Source organism: Antechinus flavipes, chromosome 5 (genome assembly GCF_016432865.1).
Source record: "Antechinus flavipes isolate AdamAnt ecotype Samford, QLD, Australia chromosome 5, AdamAnt_v2, whole genome shotgun sequence".
Taxonomy (NCBI): domain Eukaryota; kingdom Metazoa; phylum Chordata; class Mammalia; order Dasyuromorphia; family Dasyuridae; genus Antechinus; species Antechinus flavipes.
The window spans coordinates 112,588,993-112,605,532 of NC_067402.1; the positions used below are offsets into that span (position 1 = coordinate 112,588,993).

General features: G+C 43.5%; 1 protein-coding gene across 1 annotated transcript in view; it reads left to right on the forward strand.

Moving 5' to 3' along the window:
• Nucleotides 1–3,223: 3,223 nt before the first annotated feature.
• The window catches only part of PODXL (podocalyxin like), a 54,537-nt gene continuing 41,220 nt past the window's right edge, over nt 3,224–16,540 (forward strand). Inside the window, exon 1 of the mRNA XM_051962234.1 lies at nt 3,224–3,613. Within this exon, the coding sequence (XP_051818194.1) occupies nt 3,550–3,613 (64 nt within the window). The 5' untranslated portion in view covers nt 3,224–3,549. The remainder of the gene's footprint in view (nt 3,614–16,540) is intronic.

Below are 16,540 nucleotides of genomic sequence, written 5' to 3' on the forward strand. Positions count from 1 at the left end.
AATTTATGGTGTAAAAAGAGCAGCCATTACAGTGTGGGTCAGAATTCAGAACTATTGGGTTTGGCTTCTTTCATCTGTAATCCTGACATTGATATGACACTGGGGAAAATAATTTATTTCTGCCTCATTTTCCCCTTCTGTAAATTATGGCTCACCAATTCCTCCCCTTCAGCATTCATTCACCATGGAAGTATTTATTGAGCACCTACTCTGTGCGATTCACTGGACTAAATGTTAAGTGCAATAGGTAAGTTGCTAAGTCATGGCTCAGATTTTTTAGAAATTACAAGGGGGACTGACAGGATGGAAGTGGGAAAAATCAGAGAGAAAACATATATTCAACTAATTGTAATATTGTGAATATCAAAAGAGTTTATGGAATACTATCTACAATCATGCTTTAATTTTCTACCAGATCAATCAATCAATACTTATTAAATACCCACCCTGTGACAGGGCACATTGCTGTGTGCTAAAGATCACTCCTGTCCTTGGGGAGCTTACGCTCTGAATCAAGCTCTAAACAGGATAAACAGGAATTAAGAGAGAGAGAAGGCACTGGAATTAACAAATTTCCTGGAAAAGGCCGTATTTTATTTTTAATTCGAAGGCAAGGAGGTCCAAATAAGAGCTGAGAGGCTAGAGTATTCCAGGATAAGGTTTCCTGGGGCAGAGTTAGAGTAGCTCAAAATCCAGTTCGCTTTCGAGTTGCTTTTTGTGGCTCCCAAGGGCAGAACTAGGGGCAGCTGTGGGAGAAGTGGCAGAGATTTCAGCTCCTCCTAAAGAAAGACAAATTTCCTAACTATAAAGGCTGTCTCGGGGGAATGGGATAAATATTTCCATCACTGGAGGCCTTCAAATAATGTCTCACTGACCAATTTGTTGGGATTGTTACAGAAGATTCTCGATTTAGGAACCCTTGAGATGAGGGGGCTTCTGAGATCCCTTCCAAGTGACAGACTCTGATTCTGTTCATTTTGTAAAGTGGATGACTTTGGTCACTCAATACATCTGCCATCCCTGGCCCCTGTTTTGCAAATGTTTCACCGTTAGTATTGGGAGGGGTACAGATCAGGGAGAGTAGCAATCTCTATTGCTGGAGACAATAAAACTAATTTTAAAATAATTTTTATTATGTAGCTTATTAACACATAATTATTAGCACTTATTAGCACTGTCTTATTAGCAGTGGGCAGGCAGCAACATCTTTATAGATGAAGGACAAAACATTTATTAGTTTCTACCTCTCCCTTTTATTTTTAAGTTCACACAGTTTGGCAATTAATAGCACCCGTATCCCAATTCCAATCTTTTCAAAATAGCATCCTTTATTGCCTATAACTGCCATTTTTAGTGGGATGGGTTTGTTGAGTGGCTGTGTCCTTGTACACAAATACACAAACTTATGCTTTGTAAGTCAGGCAACCTGCCTTGGATACAGAACTGTTGGGTTTGAGTTTGGAATCTGACACATTTTGTTTGGTGAGCACAGAGTGGGCTGGACTGAGAAGCAAATCTGCTGACATGAAGAGATAGGATTTTTTTTTTTTAACCCTTGAAGTCACATATGTACACAGAGAGAATTGCAGAGAACATCCTCTCTCCTTCCTATGTGGTACCTGGCAAATGAGGCCAGAATGAGCCATGCAGAAACTTCCTGTTAAAAACAAGCCAGTCAGCTAGTTCCCATGCTTGGAAAACAAGACACTGCTGCAGGTCTGGCTGCTTTTGCACAGATGGGAATCCCTAGCTCAAACCCCTGAGCTCAGAGGATTTTCGAGGCTCCCGGACCCCTGGATTAAACCTCTCTATCCCATGTCTGAAGACATCACTTATCCCCTGTCTGGCAGCCTGGTACCCTACATCTTAACTATCTAGTCTTCTCTCCAACTAGTTATCTTGCCTTGCTCAGGGAGAATTATTGTCCTTTATTAATTGATGAAGTTTCCAGGCCCTTATCTATTTTCATGACTAATGGAAATACAACTTCCTTCTTGTTCTTCACCCTATCCATACCACCAGGACCCTCCCTGCCCACTTGAATGACTCAGACCACTCTATTTGATCTGACCTCTGTGTGGACCTGACTTAACTTGTATTAGCGTTTTATTGTGTGTATTATTGTTATCCTTGATAGATAAATTCCTAGTAGGTGTGGAATGTGTTCAATCTCAATCTCTCCCACGGAATTTCCACAGAAAAGTCAACCCCCAGGAGGCTGGGACTTCGCATTTTGCTTTTTGAACCCCAGCCCACGGCACGACGTACTACATAATAATTGCTCTGCAAATGCTTGATGATTGATTGATTTTGATTTCTCCTGAGTTAGCTCGTTTCTCTGTCAGCAGTGTGTATAATAAATCTTTATTGTACCGAATTGGGGGGATACCAGCATCTTATATTCTTTTCTAGCTTGCAAGGTATTAGGAAGCCTTGCTTTATCATGTTTCTTTAGCTGACTTGGGGGGAACTAAGTTCTGTTTACTTGTAAAATCCAACTTTACAACTTTCCTTTAGGGACAGCTTGTAGTACACTCAGAAGTTGCAATCGATTTTTTTTTTTTTTTAAACAAAGCCCTACTATTTACTCGGGTCTTCGGTAAGATTTGCCCGGGAGGTCTCAGGATGCAAGTGAATTCCACTGTGATTACTCACGGCTATGTGTTGGTGAGCCGCCGGTAAAGTATTTCTTGAGTGTATTGTGCACAGTGTTTAAAGATGGTGAGCCGCTATGGAGAATGGGCTTTGGTGGCAGTTTGATTATCCCCGGTGCGGAGTTCTCCAAAAAGGAGGTCCCCGCGGAGCACGTGCACGGGAGAGCCGAGCACTCCGGGGCTTGGGGCGACGCGCACACCCCACCTGTGCCCTCGCCGCGGGCTCCGGCGCCACACACGTGCGGGCTCCCCCGGGCTTGGATTCCGCCGCCCCTCTCCCCACCCTCCCGGCCCCGGCAGCCGCAGCCCCCTCCCGCCCGGGGAGGGGCCCCCGGGCTCCCTCCCGAGCTCCCTCCAGCCCTCTCTCCCCCGGCTCCTCTCCTTTCGCCCAGGGCGGAGTTTCCTCCTTCTGCTCATTGTTCCAAACCGGAGTGCCCGCCCAGCCCCGCCGCCGCCGCCGCCTCGGGCGGCTCCTGGGGGGAGGGGAGGGAAGGGGGTGTGGGAGGGGGGAGGGACGGGACCTACGTGAAGAAGCGCTCCGTAGCCGCCGCCCCCAGCCCCAGCACTGCCCACCCCGCCTCGGACGCGGCAGCAGTCAGTTCTCAGGCTCCCAGGCGGCTCCAGCCCCGCGCCCGGACTGCGCTGAGCGCCCAACCCGGCTCTGCGGCAGCAGCAGCAGGAGGAGGAGCAGGAGCCGGAGAGTGGGGCCGCTGAGCAGTCGCGGAGAGCGAGACGCGCGGCACCCCGAGCAGACGCGCCCCCGACCGAGTCCTCCGCGCCGCGCCGGGGACGGCCGCAGCGGAGCCCCGGACCGCGCTCCCCGAGTCCGGGACTCGAGCCCGTCCAGCCCAACTCCCGCAGCCACCTGCTCCGGAGGCCCGGCTGCGAGGACAGGATGCGCTCGGCGCTGCTCCCGCCGCCGCTGCTGGTGCTGCTGCTGCTCGTGCCCAGTGGGCTGGGTGAGTGCCTGCCGGCCCCTGGCCGGTGCTCTTCCGTCCCCTCGCGGCAGAGACCCTCCTGCCCACCTCCCCCCTTTGCCATCCCCCACGCCAGCCTTCGGGCAGCTCAGGCAGGCGTTAGGCGCTCGCACTCCCGATGTGAGCCCCGGGGCGGGGGCGCCTTCTTGGCTCCCCCGCCCCCCAGAAGGGACCAGCGTGGCGAAGGCCACGCGATGGGTCCGGACCTTGGCTCTACCTGATTGCCACCGCTGCTAGGCGCCCCACCCCCGCCCCGAGAAAGCAGGTGCACATCTCCACGGGCGTTATTAAGTCTGTGCATCCCGCCAGGAAATAGCTGGGAGAAAAAGGCCTTTGGGAACTGCAGAGGGGCTCTGGGGCTGATGGGCCATTCTTGTGCCTCTCGGATTTCTTCTAATCCGTGCTTTCCCACCCGCCTTCCTCCTAACTGGTCACTTTGCTTTTCGTGAGTCGGAGGCGATACACCCCCTGCCCCCCATGATTACCCTGGGGTGGGGAGGATGGGGAATTGAGGAAGCACAAGCTGGTGGGGAAGGAAGTTTCTAAGGTAACTTACCTGCAGGAAGATGGCCTATTTGAGGTGCTCGCCTCAGTCACGGAGCATGTGGGGAGGCAGGTAGTGGGGCCGGTTGTAGATAAATTTTTGGTTAAATAATTCTGACTGGCCACTCGGGCATCGGGAAGGCTGACCGTGGTCAGCGAGAGCTTTCCCCAAGGGAACAAACTCCTTCAGCAGGTAGAGGCCACCTGGGGTCCTGGATGGGACTCTCCAGCTCCTCTATCCACACAAAGGAACTTAATTCCCGCACCTCTGTAGGGCCCCCGGCACACTGGGAACCCGGGCTTCGCCCTTCCTGTACCTCCCCACTAGTTCTACTTCTGTCCTGGGGCAACCGAGGGAGAAAGGGGGAGGGAGATCCAGGTCAGCACTGGGGCATCTCTCTCCGTTGGAGGGACACTTGAAATCTGTGATCATTTCCAGAGGGAGGAGAGCCCTTAGGTATCGTGCCCCCCCTCCCCGGAGCCGCTGGAGTGATGGTGACACAGCAGGGGAGGAAAGGAAGAAGAAACAGAGAAGTGGTAAAAATGACGGATTGAGAGGTCGACGTGGTGGTGGGCTTAAACCAAGTAACAGCAGAGAGACTGAGGCTGGGAACGCTGGCGAGGGGGGCTTGCGGTGGGGAGCTTCTCCGCCACTGGCATCGGTTAGGCAGGAGGCAGAAAAGGGGGGAAAGCTTATGTTCTTGATGCGGCTGACAGGTTCTGGGGAAGTGGCACCCCACAGCGCCCCTCACACCGGTGTCCAGTTATAGGGTGAGGGTCACTTAGCCCCGGGATCTGTCCGTCCGGATTGTGTTGGAAGCCCCAGTCCAGGGCTCCACAGGGGCCGAAAGGCTGCCTGAGAAGGGAGAGCTCTTTGTCCTTTCTGGGTGACCTTGGACCGGCCAGCATCTCCGTGCCTCAGTTTATTGTATTTTAAAATGGGGCATTTCGCACTCCCTTCCTGAGGGAGACACATGAGACTTGCCCTTCTGATCTGAAGAGAGGGGAGACTAATTCTGTAGACTAATAAATCCAATTTACTGGATGTTCAATGCATAAAGAGATGCCGGCGGGGCTGTCAGACTTTGCAAAGTGAGCAGATGCAGCCTACCTTGGGGTCTTGTGCAGGCTATGGTTGTTTTTATTAATTTTTAAATAGTAATCGCCCTACCAGTTTGAAACGGTTATTGTGTGGAGGAGATGATAAAATGCTCGTGAGAAACCACAGGAAAAAAGCGTAGCCGCTGCACAAATGTCAGCTGATGTTACTCTTACTGAGAACAGGCATATAGTGAGTGTTTCTCTTGGCCCGAAATATCCATCCCCAGTTAAGACATGTGGAAAAGGTGTCATTTCTGCCCACCTCCTCCCCTGGAGAACACAAAGTAAAAGTGTTGGGTGCAGGGTGTGCCCTGGGGAAAAATGGGGGGGGGGGTAGGATGGAGAGGGAAAGAAAACTTCTTGAGGAAAGGGGATTGGGGTGAGGAAGCTTTTGAATGCAGCATTTCTGGGGTGTGAAGCACCTTGGTAAGGTAGGGGCCAGCCAAACCTTTGGGAAACCTTATGAGGTTCTGTCCCCTTTTGTCTGCCGTGGGGACGGTGGAATGCTCCCTTGGGTGTTGGTGAACAGGGAAGAGGGAGTCTGGAAGCAGCACCTCCATCACCCACTGTTGCAAACAGCTGGGAGCTTCTAAGGGTGGCAGGGAGGAGGGTGTGGCTGCAGTAAACTGCCTGTCTCTGGCCAGGCGGCTGCATGAATCCCTGGGGTGGCCCCTGGAGAAAACCAGAAGATGGAATACAAGTTTAATGTAGCGAAGATTCATACCTCTTTTTCTGATAAAAATAAAACCTGTGCTTTTATTTGCACACCTAGTGTTAAAGGCAGAGACTTTATTTATGAACCTCATCTTATAGATATTTCCTAATTCATAGCAAGTATTTAGGATTTTCTGGAGGTGGGATGAAGGGATGATGGCAGTTATCTCTCTCCATAACAAAGTTTTATGCCAAAAATTAACCAGACAAATTATTCCTATATAGACACCATTTAAACCCACATTGGGGCAGCTAGGTGCCTGCTTGGAGTCAGGAAGATTCCTTTATTCCAAGCTCAAATTTGGCTTCAGGCACTTAATTGTGACTATGACAAGTCACTTAACCATATTCATGTCCATTTCTTCATCCATAAAATGAACTGGAAAAGGAAATGGCAAGCCCCTCCATTATCTTTGCCAAGAAAACTCCAGCTCTGAGAACATGCCCCTTCTGCTCAAATTGGGAAAAGGCTGAATAGAAACATGGAACCATTTAGGTAAAGGCGTCTTTTCTCAGTTAGTGACCCCCCCTTTCTGACTCCAAGGAAAATGGAAACACCCATCCAAAGGGGTTAAGTGATTTTCTCCAAGATCCTCTAGGAAGGAAAGTTTCTGACTTTGGATTAGAATCCAGGTCCAATCAACTCTAACTATAGTGATGGGTTTTTCCCCCAATACATGTGAATAATTCCCCAAAGTCTTGGGACTCCACTCTGTTGGGGTCATTTGGGATGGGATACTTCATTGCAACTGCTTTGTCTGGCAGAAAAACTTTTTCCAAACTCAGGTAATAGCTCAGGCAGCAATGTCCAGTGAAAAGTACACCTTAGTAAAAGACTCGGTTCTAGTTAGTATCTACTCTCACTTAGCTTCTTTTTTTGTTTCTTTTTCTCCTTCAGTACTTTTCCCTCTTATTTGCAACATTTAATGGAATCATACTGGAAGGGAGGTTAATAATCCAACCTTCTTATTTTACAGATGAGGAAACCGAGTCACGTTGTAGTTTTAGGCAACTTGGATGAAGATCACATGGTTAATAAATAAATGAACCCTGGTCTAGTTGACTCCCAAATCCAAGATTTTGTTCACAATTATACGCTGCCTTTCTATGTGTCAGATTCCTGACACATAGTATTTTAAAATGGTTATTTTAAATATTTTTTAAAATGGTTATCATTCAGCAGTGTAGGGATTCCCCTAACCCTCACTTAATGAGAGAGTTCATGAGTTTCTGGTGGGCTAACCCAACTATACAACACATGGTAGTGTTGCCTATTCTGCAGTGTTTGCCTAGTTTTTGAGAATACAGGGTAATTGTCAAGTGGAAGTATTGGAATAAGACCTAAGCTGGATCACCATACTTAACCAAGTTTCTTACATACATACCAGAAATATTTGCATATTGAAATGAGCCGCGAGCATAGTTAACCTGATAGACTCCACGAGTATTTCTTTTAAAAATTAATTTTTTTTTTTTACAACATCATCTCCAATTCCCAGTATGCCTCCCTTCCCAGAGAACCTGTCACTTATGACGGAATAAAATGGGGGGGGGGGGGGGACAAGTTGAGAAAAACCAGGTAAAACAAAACTGATAGAATATGTGATGCTCCAAATTCATAGACTTCTGTGTTATGAAGAAGAAATGCCCTTCTCATATCTCTTCACTGGAGCCAAGGTTAGCCATTTTTAATGTCACAGCATAGAGTTTCATAAGGTTTTTGCTTTTGTTTTTTTAAAACACTTGCCATCATTTAGTTGCTAGGCTAGGCTGTCACCGCTGTCCACTGATGAGAAATGGGTGGGTAAGAATCAGCAACATCTGCTTTCCTCCCCTACCTCTCACTTCAGCTGAATATATCTGTCCCTGGCCAAATCACTTTCGTTGCCAGTTAAAATATCACTTTTTGGCTTGTATTTGTATTCTAATTTAACATGATTCCTGATACTTAGTAACTGCTTAATAAAAGTTTATTGATCTATTGTGATTAAATAAAATAACCTTAAAGCACCATCTAAATATGAGCTATTATTATTATCTTTCTACAGTTATTCAAATTGTGCTAAAAGCAATGTGAGTGAGAAACTAAGGATGTATTTGGGCATAATCGGACTCATTTTTTTTTTCTGGGTTTGATAGATGGAAAGTTTTTAGAGTGTATTTAGTAAACAGTAGTGCAGTAGGCAAGGCGTTGAACTTTTGAAGGAAGGCATATAAGCAAAATTCTTTACTAATAAAACATTTTATCTTGTGAGGTGGCTTTTATGCTCATTTTAAGATTAAGGAAACTGAGGCAGACTGATTAAGTGAGTAGCCCATCAAACTATAAAATTCTGAGTCTGAATTTCAAGACTGTTCTTCCAGATGACAAGCCTGCCCCTTTTGAGACTGAAAACATGATTTCCTGCCCAACCTTTTGGACAAGTCTGTTAATCCATCTGAGTTTCTCCAGAAAAAGTTACACCTTCTACCTCCAAGTTACTGTGAGAATCAAAAGAGAAAATGGATATCAAGTCAATAAATGTTTATTAATCACCTATTCTTTTTGAGGAATTCTCCTAAGATTTGGGCAAAAGACATCCCTTCCCTCAAGAAGTTTGCAATTTAATTGGGGAGGGGGCAGGAAAGGGAATGACCCCACAAAAGAAAGCTAAAAAGCTTTCTGTTTACGGACACAGTCTGGTGGGGAATTCTGGAAAAGTGGGGAATTAATGCATTCCCATTCAAAGAGTGCTCCTTTGTAAACCTATGTAAATGTAAACCACTATATAATGGTGACTGCATTCCAAAGGAAAGAATGGGGTTTGTAAAGGGATGGAACTGGTAGGGGGCTTGGGGAGACATGCAGCCGAGTCCTAAGAATGCAGTCTAGGAAGATGGGGACCACAAAGCCTAGAAGGGAATGAATGAGAGTGATGGGCTATTGAGGGAGGGAATTCCCTTGGTGGAAGCTGCACATCAGGAGCAGATTAGATGTTTTGTTTGTGAGATGAGCACAGACACCTTAGAGTCACTAACTCCGATCCATCAAGTGACAGATGAAGAAGGTTCTCAGATCAAAATGACTCGATCAACAATTCCAAAACTGAGGACTCGGATGAACTCTTGGGAGAGTGTGTGGGGTGTAATTGTAAATAGTGGGTTAGCGGAGGTGGTGGAGATTTTAAATAGCAATCTACTTTATCTTTTGGAACTTTTCCTAACTATTCAGTGAGTATTGTTGGACTTGTTTGTTGTTAAGGCATTTACAATCGGTGTCTGACTCTCTGTGACCCCTTTTGGAGTTTTCTTGGCAGAGATACGCGACCGGTTTGCCATTTCCTTTTTCAGCTCATTTTGCAGATGAGGAAACTGAGGCAATGCTAAGTGACTTGCCCAGGGTCTTGCAATTAGTAAGTGTCTGAGCCCAGGTTTGAACTCTGGAAAATGAGTATTTCTGACTCCAAACCTGGTGCTCTATCCAGTGCACCACCTAGGCAGGCCAGTGTCAGACCCAGCATGCTGAAGCTTTGTTTATTCTGGAGTGTGAGGACATCAAGAACGTGGGCTGAGATGTGACGATTTGGGCAGGAGCAACCCCCCTGGCTGATACCGGAAGGAACCGCCCCCCAAGCCTGGAGTCCCACTATAGGTGGTGGGAAAGTTATATATTAACATCACTCTCAGTACTGTGTACTGTTCCTCTTGGGCTTTTCCGTGAAGGAAACTAGAGTGAAACTAGTATTTGATCTAAGACTTGAGTTGCCTGCTGGGTGGGGCTTTCCGTCTGATTCCTCTTTGGGAATTGGGAAGATTGGGGTGAGGATTGGGTAGAGCAAAAACACTGGAGGAACGCTGAGGCAGAATTAATTAAGAGTTAGAAGAGGAAGGTTTCCTGGCTGATTCAGGCCCCTACCAAAAGGATTTCTTTCGATGTGAGTTGTGCATCCTCCACTGCAAGCTCTGCTCACAAGCCTCGGGCTGTGTCTCCCTAGAGATCAATTCTCCCAGTATCATCTTGGTACTTGGAAAGAGTACTGGCTTTGCCAGCTGGGCCTTGTTATGTTATTGTTGTATATATGTGATATATATTTATATTTAAATTATACAATATATGTATAAAAGTTAAATTATACAACATATTATATATATATATTCCTGTTATATTTTACTCCTGTGACCTTAAATAATCTGCTTAATTTCTTTGGGATTAAGTTTCCTTATCTGTAAAATGAGAACAGATTACATGACCTCTAAGATTTCTTGTTTCCTTTCTTCCTTCCCTCCCTCCCTTCCTTCCCCCTTTCCTCCCTTCCTTCCTTCCTTCCTTCCGTCCTTCCTTCCTTCCTTCCTTCCTTCCTTCCTTCCTTCCTTCCTTCCTTCCTTCCTTCCTTCCTTCCTTCTTTCCTTCCTTCTTCCCTCCCTTTCTCCCTCCTTCCCTCCCTCCCAGGCAAATGACTTGCCCAGGATCACACAGTAACTCCAGGGCTGGGGCTCTGTCCACTCCACCATCCAAGTGCCCCCTCTAAAGTTTCTCTGTGCCCTAAATCTGTGATCCCACATGCATCCAGGGTTGCTTTGGGGTCTGATTGAATTCCTTCTGTTTTTAGCTGAGCATATCTATTTATGGGCCACATGACTCCAAGATTAGTCCAGATGGGGGGGAGAGCAGAAGTGGTCATCTAATTAGCTGGCACACATGAACCTGTGGGCCTGACCACCTGCTCTGGTACTCTTGAGTAATTGACTTGTCACCAGGATGTCATGCTGGTCTGCTTAGATTAGTTAGTAATTAGAATTGAAGCCAAATATAATTATGTAATTAAATTTATGTTGTACCTCTTGCCTCCCTTCTGCCACCACCCCCTCAGTGTTTTTTATCATGTGATTCACCTCTGGAAAACCTCTGTTTTCTTCCATTTCGGTGCATTTTAGCTACCCCCACAAGGAGTAACCTAGAGCCAGCTGAATTGAACTGATTGGCAAAGTCGGAAAAAAAAAATCAGGGCTTGATTTGTCATTTTGTTGATTGTCTAGACTTAATAAAGTGATAGGAGAGGATAATGTTTGTAATTTTAATAATGCAGATTAAATTTAAAAAGACATTCTGTGCACATTTTCTTTCCCAGGGAGTTAGTTTATCAGCACACTCCCTCCCCCTAGAGAAATAGAAAGGGTATTATTGTTTAACATGTCCAAGATTCCATCATCTCCACGAAGAATTGTCATTCCATCAACACCCTGAAAGCAGTAAGGAAGTTAGAATCTGGAGGGAGATCTCAGATAGCATTTTACAAAACCCAAGAAAAACTTAGGGATTTGTCCCCAAAGAAGGACTGGCCTTTGAACGCAATTCTCTTGACTCATTCACTTATTTTTAATTACACCCAACTCTGTGACCCCATTTTGGGGTTTTCTTGATACAAAAGTGGTTTGTTAGTTCCTTCTCCAGCTCATTTTACAGATGAGTAAACTGAGGCTGACAGAATTAAGTGACTTGCCCAGAGTTATACAGCTGGTAAGTATCTTGAGGCTTCCTGAACCCAGGCCATGTACTATTATTGATAGGGCCACTAGCTGCTCTGTTAATCCTGCCTTTTCTCCATTTGTAAAATGGAGATGATGCTGATTATTTCCTCCTTCATTGTATTGTGAAGGTTTTTTTTTTTAAATAAAACTTTTTCTTTTTTTTTTTTTTTTTTTGGTAATTTCAAGATTACTTTATAAATTATAGGTAATGTGAATAACTCCAAATATTATACAATTATGAAAAAACTTCTAAAATGTGTTATTTTTTTGAAATGTGAGGTTTTTTTTGTTTTTTGTTTTTTGTTTTTTTTTTTTTTTTTTTTTTTTTTTTTGAGAAGTGTGTTTTCAGTCAACGCTGTCTTGGATATAACTCCTATATTATTGTAACCTTTTTTTTGTTTGTTTGTTTGTTTTTTATATAAAATTTTTTATTTCTAAAAAACATACATGGATAGTTTTCAGTATTCGCTCTTGCAAAACTTTTATGTTCCAGATTTTTTTCTCTCTCACTTCTCCCCACCCCCTCTCCTATAGAGAGCAGTTAATCTGATATATGTTAATCAGGTGCAGTTCTTCTATACTTTTTCCAGAATTATTATGCTATACAAGAAAGATCAAAAAGGAAAAAATGAAAAAGAAAACAAAATGTGAGGAAACAATAAGAAAAAAGGTACAAATACTATGTTGTGATCTGCATTCAGAGTGCAGATGGCTCTCTCCATCACAAGTCTATTGGAACTGGCCCTAATCATCTCATTGTTGAAAAGAGCTGAATCCATCAGAATTGATCATTGTATAATCTTGTTGCTGTGTACAATAATCTCCTGGTTTGCTCATTGTGAAGGTTAAATGAAAAGATGTACAACAAGTGTTTTGGAGCTTTAAAAACCATGCAATCCTTAGTAAGGGGGAACTGAGGTCATAGAGTGCTGGTCTACCAAATCTGGATGCTCCAGATTGCAATTCTACCTGTGTGGTTCATTAGCTTATTGTCCTGGAAAAGGGATTTAGCAAGCCTTAGATCAGAAGCATACACTTAATGTGGCTTTCTTATTCAAAATGTGGCCGCCTTTCCTTCTGTCCCTCCCTTTCTCCCCCTGCCCTCCCACCTCTCCCAAGAGATTCAAACCTTGGAGCAAAACTAACCCAACATGTCAACAAAATCTGAAGGCAGATGTAAAATTCCACATCTGTTTTCCTATATAAAAGAAGTGGTTGGTTGCCTTCTCATGTGTTCTCCTTCCTTACAAGAGAGTAAAAAGGATATTGTATATACAGAACGACGGGTTTTCTGTGTTCCAAGCTGAGCTGGAAGCTAGCCCAGCATCTTCAGGATTCACTAAGGTTATCTGTAAAATCGCCAGAGCAATCTCTCTCTTTAGGTACTTCTTGGAGATCTCAGCTTTCCGTGGTGACCTGTCCTGCAGGACTGATGTGGCTGTGATGGATAGATTTCTTCTCTTGAAGCAAGTCCAATAGATGGATATTTTTTAGTCTTTGTGTTACAGAAATATCTTATTATAAAAGTTTGCACAATTTACTTTTTTTGTCTTCACTCTGCATCAGTTCATAGATGTTCTTCCAGATTTTTCTGAAATTATCCCTTTTATCATTTCTTATGGCAGAATCATTCTACTAGATTCATAAACCATAACTTTTTCATTGTTTTAAAATATTCTTACTTCTCACCCCCTCATTTAAACAAATTTTTAAATAAGTATATAGAGTAAAAGAAAATAAATCTCTAGCCACTAGCTCTAAAAATGTATTTTTTTAATTTTAAATCATCACTACTCCACTAGGAAGTGATTAGTATGGCACATTCATTATCAGTTTTGGGGAATCCTGACTGGTCTTCATTGATCAGAATTCTGTGTTGTTTTTTGTTTTCAGAATTCTTAATTTTTCATTTTTTTCACTTAAAAGTTATCTTAGGATAGAAGAATTGGGGAAACCTTTAAATAAATACTACATATTCAAATAAAACAGATTCTAATATTGATTGTATCCAAAAAATAAATCTTCTCAATCTGTACTCTGAATCTATCACTTCTCCATCAAGCGGGGTGAGCAGCATGCATTAATGCCATATTTGGGTCTTTGTAATACTGTCAAATTTCTGCATTGTTGGAGTTCTTATTAAGACTTTCAGGGTTATCATATGTATTTTTTTTCTCCAGGTTCTGCTCAGTTTACTCTGCATCAGTTAATATTGATCTTTTCTGTAGATTTTCCAACATTTGAATTGATTTGACATATTTGCCAATTGGATGATACCCATAACTTTTCTACGAAGTATTTTTTCTTTAAGTGAAGTATCTGCCCAATATGTGAATCTCTTCTTCTGTTTAAAAACTTTTTAGACACTCATCCAACTCTTTATGAGTCGTGTGGTTGAAGACCAACATGGTTGTGATCATCTTGTAGCTTATAGACTACTCTTTAGGTATGTGGTCCCAAGTTTTTACATCCTGCCATATTTTGTATAACTTTTGAAAACTTGGGTCGACAAATCAATTCTAATTGTTCAATAATGAAGAGAACCTGCTACACTCAACAAAAGAACACTGGGAAATGAGTGTGGACCATAACATAGCATTTTCACTCCTGCTTTTGTTTGCTTGCATTTTTGTTTTCCTTTTCAGGTTATTTTTACCTTATTTATAAGTCCAGTTTTTCTTGTGCAGCAAGATAACTGTATAAATATGTATACATATGTTGTATTTAACATATACTTTAACATATTTAACATGTATTGGTCTACCTGCCTTCTAGGAGAGGAGGTGGGGGGAAGGAAGGGAAAATTTGGAACAGAAGGTTTTGCAAGGGTCAGTGTTGAAAAATTACTCATGCATATGTTTTGTAAATCAAAAAAGCTATAATAATAATAAAAAAGAAAACTTGGATCATGTGAAGTTCCAGAACAAGGCTCTCTTAGCACATGAACACATGGACTATAATATAATATACAATTTAGTCCTTCCCTCCCAACTTGCTCCCTTTCTCCATCATATCCATTTCTCTTTTGGAACATAAAAAGCAGTCACTTAGTATTAATCAAAATGCCTTCTATATGCTCCGCAGTGTGTTAAGTTCTGGAGTGCAAGAAAGGTGGAAAATCGGCTTAATAGGGGATGCATAAATGCAGCTGTAGATATAATTATTACCATTTGGGTAAACTGAGGCACTGAAGTGCCAATCTTGTGCTGCAAGTCTATTGCCTCTTCCCAGCCTTTCCTGGCTCCCTAATCATGGGAAGGGTCCTGGGCTTGACCCAGCAGTGTGCCCATTGGCCACACCCAGCCTCCTGCCGTTCCACCCAGTTGCGTTCTCATTCTGTTTCACAAGTTGGGCTCTGTGTTTCCTTGGGCTCTGGGTTGCACCCCATCCGCCAATTGTAGTGGCAGGAAGACCATGCCCCTTAACATAGTGAGAGAAGAAGATCTATGAAAATGATGCATTTGGAGATTTGGGAGCTAGGGAATTAGAATGGTAGAGGAGTGTTGAAGGGCCCGGGGAACTGGCTTTTGGGAGCTTGTTGGTTAGATATAATCAATGATCAAAATAAGAGGATTCAAAGTGGGTTTTTTAAAAAAATAATTACTCAAGATTTCCAGCTTATTTTCCTTATAAGAATTCTTTATTTTGTAGTGCAAGTATTACAATTCCCATTTTATAGATGAGAAAATTGAGACTCAGAAAAGTTTAAGTGTGCCAGAATCTGAATCCTGAACTTCTTATTAAGTCCAGCATTCTATCTGTGTAATTCCAGGCAAGTCACAGAGTTCTAGACCTGCCATTGTTCTTAGGAAAGAAGCAAATTTAGATTTGAGCTACTCCAAAGTGGAATGGCTGCCTAGAGACATGGTCATCCTTAATGGAGATTTAAAAGCAAAAGCTGGAGATAAGCTCTTATAATGTTTATATCTCAATGAATTGAGATACATTCTCATCTAGACTACAGGACTAGAAGGCAACAGAATTCCTCTTCAGATTCCGAGAAACACTGTAGCCCTTCCTAGTAACTCCTGAGGAAATTGGGAAATGCACGGGTTCCTAAGGACAAACTATTATAATATATGAACATCCCAACCAAGCGCCCCGTGGCGGTCAGCAGCCGTTTCCCAGAACATCTCGGTCACAGTGGGAGATGCTTCTTACCAGGCTCCCCCCACCCCCCATCTCTGCCAAGGTCCTGCTTTCTGAGGAGACAGCCTACAGATTTGCCCAAGCCCCAAGCACTGCAGCAAAAGTAGCATTAGTTGCAGACTGATTGTACTGAAGTCCAGTGTTTGTGACACTGGTCAAGGCATACCCAGCCAGCATTTACGTCAGTAACATTCTTCAATCCAGAATATTGTGCATCAAAAGTCTTTTGGAAAATGATTTTGCACAGCAGATCTCCTGTCTTTTGGGATTCACAATCGACTGAGAGGCAAAGAAAAAAATATAATGTGTCTTGTTGAGTGGGAAGTTTTCTAACAAAGTGTTTCCCATCCATGTGTTAACAATGATAGAAGCTCCAGGGATACAAGGGACTCGACAGAAATAACTTTGTTCAGGGATTTCACCAAGCATCGAGTTAAAGCGTTAGAAAACAGGAGTATGATATTCTAGTAGTCTAGCAGAGTCCTGACTGATCGAGCAAGAGGCATTCTAGCTGATTGCCCTTGGGCAGTATGACTCTGTCCAGGACTATAAATTAGAGATGGGTTTCCTCTCTGCAGTAGAATAAAGGTCTTTTTTTCCATTGAAAACATAGGTCTTGCCCACCATAAAACTGATTGTGGGAGGTTTTTCCAAATGGCTTTGAGCTGCAGATGTCATTGTACTAATTGGGTTGCTCCCTCTAATGGCAAAATATATAAGAACTCAAAATTTATAAGTAACCATCAACTTAAAAAAAAACAATAAAAATCATACATTGTAAGTTGAAAGCATGAAATTTGACAGGTCCAAGGGCTGACTGACAAGAAGCCAGATTTGCTCTGCATTTGAAAATTTCTGTGCATTGCTTTCATTGGTACCAAATTCTTGCTGTTG